This window comes from Chironomus tepperi, unplaced genomic scaffold, assembly GCF_022539635.2.
Source record: "Chironomus tepperi strain 1889 unplaced genomic scaffold, CSIRO-AGI_Ctep_v1 contig_430, whole genome shotgun sequence".
Classification (NCBI taxonomy): Eukaryota; Metazoa; Arthropoda; class Insecta; order Diptera; family Chironomidae; genus Chironomus; species Chironomus tepperi.
Window position 1 is genome coordinate 57,501 of NW_027226552.1, and position 12,249 is coordinate 69,749.

General features: G+C 31.7%; 1 protein-coding gene across 1 annotated transcript in view; it reads right to left on the bottom strand.

Moving 5' to 3' along the window:
* Kul (Kuzbanian-like) overlaps positions 1–12,249 on the bottom strand; it is a 123,792-nt gene that overhangs the window by 56,789 nt on the left and 54,754 nt on the right. Inside the window, exon 4 of the mRNA XM_070649750.1 lies at positions 359–822. Coding sequence (XP_070505851.1) covers positions 359–822 — 464 coding nt within the window. The remainder of the gene's footprint in view (positions 1–358; positions 823–12,249) is intronic.

The window sequence follows — 12,249 nt, forward strand, 5'->3', positions numbered from 1 at the left end:
AGCTAATGAGGATCATTAAGAAAAATATGAAAAGTTTCCTTGTGAGAATTGTTTGGAAAGTTTTGGAATTTTTATGTAGATTTGGTGCTTCACAATTGAATTTCATTTTCAGTTTTTGAAGATTTTTGGCTAATTTTGAATTTTAATAAATTTTTCAATTTATAGTAAATTCAATTTTAATAGAAAATAACTGAAATGTTAAAATTTTTTAAAATTTAAACTTTTCGAAACTTTAATTTTTTTTTTCGAAAATTTTAAAATTTAAAAAAAAAATCTCAAAAGAATCCTTAAAAATCCTGCAGCAAATTGACACAAAATTCCCCTAAAAAATTATCAAAAAACTAATTTTAATTCTCACCTTTAGCCATCGTTTCATGCGCTTATGAGCAGTGTCAGCATTACCCTGATTATTGCCTCTACTGCTGCTACTAATTATGTCTTCATCACCATTATCATCATGACCGTTATCATAATGATTTGATAATTTAAATTTATTATTATAAGGATTATTAATATCAGACTTTTCATTCACTTTATAATGATTATATAGAATATTCTCATCATTCTCACTTTCATGCATTTTTCTATATAATTTTTCACTAGCACAATGCGTCTCATGATCACTTTTATCTGTATTATGTTTATGCACATCCATCTTCACATCACTCAATTTATAAATTATTGTATGTACGCCATTCTTTCCTAATTCATCGGAATATTTATCCGATGGTTCGATGTAATATTGTTCCGTTCCTGTCGTGATTGTACCATCAAATAAATTGTCTGATGTCAGCACGCCGTGTACGTGAGAATTTTCATCATCTGAAAGAATATAAAAAAAATAAATTTAATTTTAATTAGTCGTTAATTTTAATTGAAAATGATTAATGTGCGTGAGATGAGAATGAAAATTCTTTAATTTTTCATGCAACATGAAGTTTCAAGGAACTTCCTCCTCATCTGTGGGTGGAAAGAAATTTTTTCATGTCAAAAATCTTATTTTCTACAAGAATTTTATTCACTCAGTGGAAATTTTCACATTTTTCATCAATTCTTATTTGCTGAAAACTTTCAGCTTGACTGATTAGAGCATAAGAATTCATTTATAATATTGAATATTTTAATGTTTTTTTTTTTTTGAGAAGATCATGAAGAATTTTGATTGAAGTTTATTGAATGATTTTAAAATATTCGGTGCATTTTTAATAAAAATATTGGAAATTACTGATTAAGATTCAAATTGAAGTCATTTAAAGAACCCAACCAACTCAAAAAATCAACAAAATTAAGCACAAACCCATCAAATTCAATATTTTAAAGCACAAAAAACTTCCCAAAAAAAAAGTTTAAGAATCGACGTAAATTTACCCAGAAAGGTTAATGAATTTATGATTTGAAAATAAACACAACGCAACAGGTGGATGAATATATATATTTTTTCGGATGATAAATTGATTGTGGTTTGCCTGACTTACTGAAGGTATGATCTACCCACTAATTGATGGAGTTTTTGAGGTAAAAATTCAATTAATTTTCGTTGAGAATAAATTGAATTAAATATTAAGTTTTTTTAATTGTTTTCTTAAGTTAATAAAAGTTGAAAGATTGGAAATGACTCGGAAAAATCTAATTTTATTGAAAATCAAATTAAAGTCGCTAATTTATTTCAAATCATGGACCCACAAAAATCAAGTCGACGACATCAAAATGACATTAACTAAATTCAAATCAAGACCACAAAATTAAGCACAAAATTTTATTACATTAGCATCTCTTCATCAAATGCAAATTTAATGACCATCCACAGCCTATAAAAAAATTACTGACTGCTTCAAATTATTTACAAATTAATTGATTTCCGTCATTTGTTTGCCTATCGTATCATTAAATTCTCATTCTTTTTTTGTCAGAATAACTCAAATAAATTTTTAAAAATTTTCACATCATTTCCTCAATGAACAAACATTTTATGTCCATCATTTTAAAGATTGTTGCATTTTTCAATAACATACGAAAAAACATATTTTTATGCTTGCATAAAATGTCACAAAATATTGCATTTTTGCTGAATAATTTCAACTCATTCAAATGAGTGACACAAAATTGTCACATTCAGATGTTGTTCATCGTATGCTATGCTGATTGTTTGAATGAGGGAGGGACAAAAAATATTTTTTAATTTACTTTTGAAATATTTAATTTGTTTTTCGATGACAGCTTGGTTGTTGGAGTTGGTGTGGACCGAACAAGACTCTTGACCTATATTCAACATACCCATTTAAATGAGCAGTGTAATGAGTATTAGAATCAATATTGTAAGCGTTCTCATGAGCATGGTCCCTGTCTGTTCATGGACGCTATCCCATGACCAAATTTTTGACTTTTTAATGTCATATGAACATAAGATTTCAATTTAGAGACAGACATCATTCATAAATGATCATTATTCAAAATACAAAATTGAAAATCATACTACAAACTATCTAGAGCTTCATCTTCTTGCTAGCATCTGACTAAACATTTTCTTTAAATATGCAATATTCAAGCAGAGATTTTCATTGCAACTGTTTCGTCCCGAATAGCACAAGTCGGGTAATTGATCAAAAATCAAGCTCCAGATGGGGGTGACTCTGACTTGGTGCGTTTTGGTATAAGTCCTGCATCATATTAGAAACACGTTGATTTGATGTGAGTCGAAGTAACTTTGTTTCGAAATTCGGCACCATGTCGATTTTGGTCAAAATTCGGTGCCATTTTAGCATGAATCTGATTTGAACGTTACTCTGACGTGGCTGAGATCCGAATTCAGTTTGAAACCGACGCATTACAAGAGTCATGTCGACCTAATGCAGAATTATAATGTTTTGCGTGTTAGCGTATTTCTGTAAATTCAGATTAAATTGTCAACTTGGTACCACTACCTGATTTTGGATTGATTGCACGACATGTGCTGCTCGGGCTTCTATCTCAAAAAAATCCCAAAACCTTAAATATTTATAAACTTTAAGCGATGATACCGTATAAAGTATTTCAATCTAAACAGCTCTGAGGATAAACATATTGTGTACCATAGCTTGCAAGCTGCACAAAAAAAAACTTTTCAATTAAAATCAACACTCGAGACAAGAACTCGTCTTGATGACTTTTAAAACAAAGTAAATACGAGATAAACATTTTTTATTCACTATGTTTTTTTTTTTTTAAATGTGTCAGGAAAACATATAAACATGCAAAGTATACGAGCATGAATGAAACTCGATCTACATAAATTTTAATTTTGATTGACGATGAAGGAAAAAAAAAATTTTTTCATTTTATTTTCAATTTGATGGGAAAAAATTGTTTTACGGTTGGTTTTTTCCGTCCTGACACATTTTGTGCTGATGGTGAGCATTTGGGTTTTCTGTGGGATGTGAAAATTTTTGAATATATTTTTTGATGATTATTTTTAGAGTTGAGGTTAGGTTACCGTCTGTATTGTTGAATGGGGGGGACTTTTGGAAATGTCAAAAATTATGTGTATGATGAGTTTTGGAGTTTATAGAGTTTATATTTGAATAATTGTATGTCTAAAAAGCACACGGTGTAGAAAAGGTCAAAAATGTGGCAGGATTTCACCGAATTTCACCCAGTCTTGCCCCACATTAGATTCATTCTGGTCTTGGGTCCTGAATCCGTTTTATGTTGGTTTCAAGCCACATTTTAAGCCTTCCAGAGAAGCCCTAAAGATAGCCAGAACCTGATCAAGTCCATTTACAATCCCAAATGACCCTTAACCATCAATATCCAAATTTTTCAACCCCAACATCCCCAAAAACAGACCAAAGACCCCATCAACATCACCATCTCGTGTATTTCACTTGTTTTTCGGTCAGTGAATAAATTAAATGCCACTGCCAATGCGGATTGATGAAACAATGGAATTAAAAAAAATCTTTCTCATCATTCTTCTTCACAGAATGAATCTGAAATTTAATTGATTATTTTCTGATGCATATTTAATGAGTTTTTTTTTTCTCTCGATAATTCAATTTTTTATAAAACACCAATTCATCACTGCCAATGGTTGAGTGAGAGGAGAAAAAAATAGAATGCAGAACGTGTGGTTTAATGAGTACAATATTATGGAATGTACTACAATGCAGTACGGACAAGAATGAATTTCTGTAACATTTGTGAGTTTGGGAACAGTATAGCTTATTGTTTTATGAAGTGATTTATTTAGCGGAGGTGATGTTATTGAACTTTTAGTAAATTTTGGACTTGTGAGAATAATGACGGTAGACTTAAGTCCAATTGAATCAATAATTCGATATTTTTTGAGTCTAATGGCAATAGAACCTTCAAAATTCACAATTACACTCTATTCAACCATAGTTAGTGCTCCTAACACCCACAACCCCACCATAGACACACCTCAAACCCTCTAACCTCAAGTCATTAACCCCACCAGCCACAAAGTCATAACATAAACCTACAATCCTATTCCATAAACAATATAGTCACTATAATGAGGAAAATAAAAATGAGAAATGTGAACAAAAAATTATTAATAATTATGAGATTGATTGCAACCTCACATCATTTGATTGTTGAACTTTTATTGCTTTATTACGTGAATTTAATGACTTCTCATTCAGTGATTTTTTTCCTCTCTCTCATTTTCCATTCAGCGAAAAAACATAAAATTGAATTGTTCATTAAGAATTTATAGATATGCACGCATGAATTGTGAAAATTGTGGAATAAATGAAGCATAGAGGCATAATGTAATGTCAAATTATTGTTATGAGGCTGTGGAATAAAAGGTTGTTGAAGAATTAATTAGCTTTAGAATATGTGCTTGAAATGTTGTGATTTTTAAATTGTTAGGAAATTATTGTATGTTGGGATATTGAAGGCATTTGAAGGGTCAAGTTTAAAGGGGCCCGAAAGGCTCGTGGCATAAAAAATGGCTCAGGCTCGCGTTACTCTAGGATTCAATGAAATCCAGCTCCACATTTAACTAAGGCTAGTCAAGTGTCTCATTTTGTGTTATTTCTACCTCATGTGCCTTTCGGGGTCTGGTTAGAACGCTCTTGTCTTTAATTCGTTCTAATTGAGTCAAATTGAGTTAAATCGACTTCAACAGACTCAACCATGAGCTCTGTAGTCGTCATAGGTGTTCTACACTGTCAATTTTACGCTAATTGAAAATTGATAAATAGCTTATGCACGACCTTCATATAAATTGACATTAATGTGTTTTTTGGAAACGTAGAAGAAACAATGTGTTTATGTGTTCTTATAACAAGTACGGTTATTTACGGAATAGAGGAAATTTTGTGTTGAGTAATCGCTCATGTTTTAACATAATTGAGACGTGATGTGAGGTATTGGAGTTGTGGGACTCATAGAGTTAAAGTGATTGATAGAGAGTTTTGTTTTGGAATTTGAAGTTTGTGGAATGTTTGGAATGTTTAGGGAATAATGTTCTGTATGTGCATCGTATTGCTTATTTTAGGTGGAATTTTGTATAGTCAAGAGTCAGCCACTATCCGTTTTGTCTAATTTCAAGCTTTAACACCGTTTTTAGTCACACATCTGAGTCTAGAGCTTGAATTCGGTTAAGAATGTCAACCTGACTTCATTAAATTCCGACATGACTTCAATCGCTGCGACTGACTCTTCCAAACCTAAATAATTCAAATGGCACCATCGAAAAGTTCCCCAAAATTATTCATCACACAACAACATCCCTCATTCAATATCCAAATCCGAAAAGAATAATCATAAATTTTTCACATTTGTCGACAAAATTCGATTTTGGAGCTGCAACCCAACTCCATACAAAGGACAAAGTAAAGCATAAATCAGCATACCCAAATTTATTATGAATGAAAATTTAGCGGTGCATTTTTAAAAATTCAACATTTTCTGATAAAATTTTAATCAATTTATTCGAGACAATTTTCGCATGAAAATGAAGTTGTATTGACATTGGCTGCAAATGTTCTTCTTCTCTGCATTTGCCTTTCCTTTGATTCCGCAGTCAAGTACCCAAAAATTTCTTTTTATTTCTCGACATGCCTCCAAGTCATTTTAATTTGAATTATTAAATGGTTCAGTTTCATATTTTTTCATTCATTTTCCAAGAATTGGCTTATTTCCTTTGAAAAGGCTCCAGATGAGACTCACTGCTTTATCATTCCTTATTCACTGTACTTCATTTATTTTAAAGGTTTTTCTTTGGAGGCAATGAATAATAATTTTTTGAGCTTTTGTGAAAATATCATGAATTTTTTATATTTTATGAATAATTCTTTTTGGGATTCTGACATTGGGATGAGACGTGAAGCTTGATGTTTTCATGAATTTGGCAATCTGGCTCTGACTTTGAAAATTGACTCATTCTTGCTATACCTAATTCAAGTGGGATTTCGGAAGCCGAAGTCTGAGTCCAAAGTTGATCTAATGTCAGGCACATTCTTAAGGTATTCCTTGAAACCATCAAGTACTGCTGCCGAGAGAAGGATAAGGTAAAAGGCTATCCAAACCACCTCGTCTGAAAGATGACAATCAGTCTAGAGATGATAAGGTTTACAACCGACAATTTCCGAAGTCAACTTGTACAAAGCAGCATACCCCATCCATAGATCCCATAAATTCTTTCTCGTCTCAATAGTTGCCCCTAATTTATCACCAACAATCCTAGATTTTTCCCATATAAATTCCTACATATCATCAAAATCAGTCAAATTTTATTATAAATCTCATAAACTAACCAGCCCGTTTCTCCTTCCTTTCTACATCCAAATCATCCTTGCCTTTCATGAACAAAGGGCAAAATTGAGATGAAACTCAAGTCATGCGTGGATCATTAATTCATAAAGGAAATATGCTTCTGCAGCAGCATAGATCAATGTTTATGTTGGTCATTTATTGATGCTTATCATGTCTAATTTAATATTGTCTATTGAAGGTTTTTCTTTATAGTCTAGTGAACTATGAAATGTATTATTTTTCTGACATTGTGGAGGCTTTTTGATGGAGTTGAATTTTTTTTTAAGGTTAAAGAAGGTGGGAGAGTTGATGTGAATTTTTGGGTGAATGTTGAGGATTTAAGAATGATTTTACGATGCAATATCGATTGCCGTAATATAAGGATCTCCGATGGCTCGAATTCGACAAAATCTTGAGATCGACATCATCACAATCCCAAAATACCTCGATCCCTTCTCAAGATTCCTCTATATTTAGCACGTTTTAAAAACTTTAAAGTCCCAAAATTCCATGTCTAGACAGATCAATAAATCAACTTAAAAGCTTATGCAAATTTTCAAAACTTAATTTTCAACCTAAAACTTTCAACAGAGAAGGTCATTTACATGCGAATACATTAGAAGGCTCTCTCGTCTACTTCCAAAATTGTTATCATAATCGACTGCACGTGGATGAGGAAAATTATAGCCATATAAAGGAATATCATAAAAAATGACTGCAGTGTGTCTACTTTTTTAAGAGACGACGCCACTTTATTTGCCTTTAGGATAAATTTTGTGGATTTTTTGAGTCATTTCCAATTGCTTGTGGCTTCGTTGATGCAGAAAATTGAGAGATGTTGTTTGTTTTTCTCAATTTTGTCGCTGCACAAGATAGTCACAACATAGACAGCACATAGCCGCTAAGGTTGGCATGACGGCACAAGGAATCAATTCCTCACGTGCAAGTGATCTACATAATATCCTTATAGTCACAATAAACGTCTACAAAGTCAAAATGGTTGACAATAAATTTCAAATAATATCCAAGGTCTCATTGTGTCTAATATCGAACCAACTGAAGTAAACATTATGTGAACAAAAACAGACAGTAAGGTTGTAAAAATCTACATACATAATTCACAACCATACCGCCTTATTTTGTTCCTCAGCAGAAATTTTTTTTTCTCTTCCTTTTCTTTATGAATTTTTATATGAAGCGGAAGAGCAGACATGAGAAATAATGGAATTTTGATGGAACATGATGTTGACGCTTTAACAGCCAAACAGCTCATAACAACCAAGAAGAATATTTTTCTTATGAATTGTGCAGCTTTTAGTGCTAAATAAAAATCAACATGATGAATTTGTCTTTTGTTGGAAAGGAAAATGATCAAAAATTTAATTTTTTGAGGGATTTGGAACTGTAAAGTGGTCGGAATTGCTGAAGAAAGGGGTTATGCTAATGGAAATATGAACGCCAAGCATTTTTTGGGATATTGGATAGAACTGTATGATTTAGGGGCAACTAAAGACAAGTTAAGCTTCGTGCCGGATTGGACCAAGCTCTATATCCAAGCTGCTATCCAGAGAAGCCATTAAGCTGTTTGAAACCGAACTTAACTAGTCCTAGTATGTAAAACCCATCTTAAACCCATTTGCCTTTACTTGTAGCTCCATCCATCACTTGGATCATTATCATCTCGACAACCAAACCATTACACGTCCCAAAACAGTCTCACTTATTGTCTTTCATTTAAAATAAATTTTCCATCGCGTCTGAAATTTCCTCTTATCTCACGACGTTATACGTAAAAGCCAACAAAAGAAGTAAAAAAAAAACTTTACACAATTCATTTACTTCCACTAAATTTCAGCTCTTCTGCATGAACTGTCGAAATAATTTTTCTGTAAATTTTTCATTTTATTTTCGCTTGTCTTTCACTTTTGATTCCTTTATTCGTGCCTTAAAAAATTTATGAATATTTTCGTTGTTGAATATTTGATGATGGTGTATTGAGGCTGAGAGGAAATGGAAATGAAAATTTTTTTGCGATCTTAATGGAAGCTTTTGGTTGCTGAGCTTTTCGAAAAAGGAGATGGAAGTAAAGACCTTGAGAGGAAAATGAGATGATTAAGTAATAATTTGATTGGGTTTGCTTTTAAAAAAATGCTTTGACAGTGAAATTTTTGAAGGTAATTGGGTAGAAAAAGAAGCTGTGAATTTGAATATGTTTGGCTATGACGCAGAGATGAACTAGGAGGTTGTACAGTATGTATTGAAGTTTGTAGGCTCATCAGTAACTCAGAAATCAACATTTTTAAGTCCACAGGCACCAAAATTGTAATTTACAGCTTTATATTGTAAGTTCTAGTCTCGAAAGGCACATGGAGTCGTCAAATCTTGAAAATCAGGTCCCAGACAGACTTGGCTTTGGCCTTGGCCGAATTTTATCACATCTGGCCAAGAGTCTGAGTCAAGCTAGCCTAGTTTTGGGCTTTCGATCAATTCTGCGCCATGTACTTCCCAGGTATATCGTTTAAAATCATCACATGATTAATAAGTCCCAATAGAATTCAAATAATCTGTTAATAAACATGTAAATCCATTTTATATAAATATCCTTGATCTTTAACATCCACACTCTTAGAAATAATTCTAAAATTTTAGTTTTAGAATAAATTTTTTTTTAGTTTAAAAATTAAATTTTTAATTTTAATACTTAATTTTAAAATTTTAAAACTTAATTTTAGAATCTAAAATTTTAATTTTTAAAATCTAAAACCCGAATTTTAAAATTCTAAAACTAATATTTTAGAAAAAATTTTCTCATAAAACTTCACAAGAGCATGCAGAAATCACTTGATGAAGTATGTGCCAACTTTGTATGAAAAATTTAGAAAAAGTTGATACAAAATTTTCAACCATCAATGCATGCTTTCAATTCCTTACTCACATATTTGTGTTATTAGTCATAATTAATGGCTACTTTGAAATTTTTCTGCTCCTGATTACAGGAAAAAATAATCAAAAATCTAAAATTTAATTTTTAATTCTAAAATTTAGTTTTTAACATAGCACCTAAAACTTTATTTTAGATTTTAATACTAAAATTTTTGAATTTTAAAATTTTAATTTTTAATTTTAAAACTTTAATTTTAGTTTTTGTAAGGAAAATTTTTAATATTAAAATTTTAAAATTAAAAATTTAAGTTTTTAAATTTTAAAATTTTAGTTTTAAAATCTAAAATTTAGTTTTAGGTGCTATGTTAAAAACTAAATTTTAGAATTTTTCATACAAATCTAAAATTAAATTTTAGAATTTTTCTAAGAGTGCAATAATTCAACCAAATAAAACCCACATTAATATAAATCCATAAAAAATCATCAAAAAAATCCCATTCACAAGCTTCCCATCACATATTCACATCTAATATCAAATTCACTTCTGTAATATTCCATCATCTTCACAATACATTCGAGATCCGCATTTTCCCTTCACAAATCTCTCATTTCCCAGTTCAATAATGAATATGAGAGGAAATTTCAAACTTTTTTTTTAACTGAGAATATCCAATATGACAATGTAGAATTTCACATCATTCAACCAGAATTATCTCTGAATGAAATATTAAAACGAAATTCATTTCCCTTTCGGATATTCTACGCATTTATGAATATATGAATGGATGGAGAACATGAAAAACTTTTCTACACTTACGAGAAGATGAAAATAATAATTCCGGCTTGATAAAATAAGAAATTTCACAATTGTGATTGAAGCAACAATTTGTTCTTATGCTTGAATAAAGTTCTTTGTGTGTATCTTGGCTTATAATTTTCTCTCTTACTCGTATCATTTCTTTTCATAACACTAAAATCATGTTCTTTTCTTTTCTTTTCTTTTAGACTTGAGAGAAAAGAGCTATGTTGTGTGATGGAAATGGAAATGGATTAGTTTGGTAGTTTTTGGATGGAAGGGCATAAGGCGCATTTTTGCTGCCAAATTTAGGAAGATTCTATCATATCAACCGCATTTTATAGAATTTTTAAGTTATTGACCATTCCCGAATTGCACCAATCTGTTAATCGATTAGAAATAGGCTCCAAGCTGGCATTAAGCAACATCAGTCCGGCCTGGAACCGGATTATTGATCGATTGATCATTTTGTGGTATTCGAGACTCAAACAGCAAAATGTGTTCGATAGGACACATAATAATATACGTTGCCTGACAGCCCTGACGGCACCATGACGTCTAATCTCATTTTACCGCTCTAGGCATTTGGCTATAATCATCTTAGTACACCAGACACTCCACAGCATCAACACACAAACTACATTTTCACAGGATATCTCACAAAACCCAATATACTGCAATCTATAACCTCATCAAACAAATTCCCAACAAAACCAGCTAACAAAGCAACAAACCAGAAGGAAAAAAAAAACTTTTGAAAGATCAGCACAAAGTAAGAAGAATTATTCCCAATTGTACTGTTCTAAATCTTATAAAACTCACAAAGACATATTCAAAGAAAAACACACATAATGTGGAATGAGCAGAAGAAGAAAAAACTAAATGCAGAGGATGCTTATGACTCTTCTTGATGATTGTGCAAATAAATTAATTCATGAAGTGAGAAGATGATTCGAGAGGCATAGAAAATGAAGATTGAGATGTTGTGTTAGCATCATGATGTATAAAATGTGGATACAAATGCAGATGTATGCTTTAATGCAGGCTTGGGGTTTTGAGGTTGATTTTCAGTAAAGATTTCGGAAATTCATTAAAGTTGTGCTGATTTAAAGAACATTGAATAGTTGCTAACGAGTCAGCAGCATGAACACAAAGTCATTAATTACTCCACACTTGCCACATCATTCTCGTCCTTGACAAAAAACCCTCGCACAAGCAATTCTTGCTCGTAATAAAATTTCCAATTCCCCATGTCCCATAACAACAAAGGTCGTTCCATAAACGAGATGCCAGAAAGACACACTCTGACCCGAAATCAATTCATTAAATTTTTATTCCACAACGTCATTGAAGCCAATCATATTTCTTCATTAAGATCGTCGCAAAAGACGAGAACTATGATTGTGTAAAGCTTATTACAACATGAAAATTTTTCCCATGGCATTAATTCATAAAAAAATATCTTTTCCTCCTTTATTTTCGTACCAAAAAACAAATCAAATTAGTCTCGTGATGGAAAATTGCTTCAAACATCCGCAACTACCATTGCCGTTTGGTGCTCTAGATTTTTTTGTTTTTATGGTCGAGCTTTTTTGAAGATTATTTTATTATTTTGCGTGTATTGTCAAGATTGTGGTGCAATAGGATTGTAAATTTTGTTGTCAAATGGACTCGTGTTTATGAGTTGAGCACTCTAGCTGGGTGAGTGAACCTCTTTGATTGTTGGAATGCTGATTGTGGAGCTGTTTGAATGTCTTTCCCGATTAGCACAGGTCCATACTACAAATTAGTGGATTTTACATTTTAAA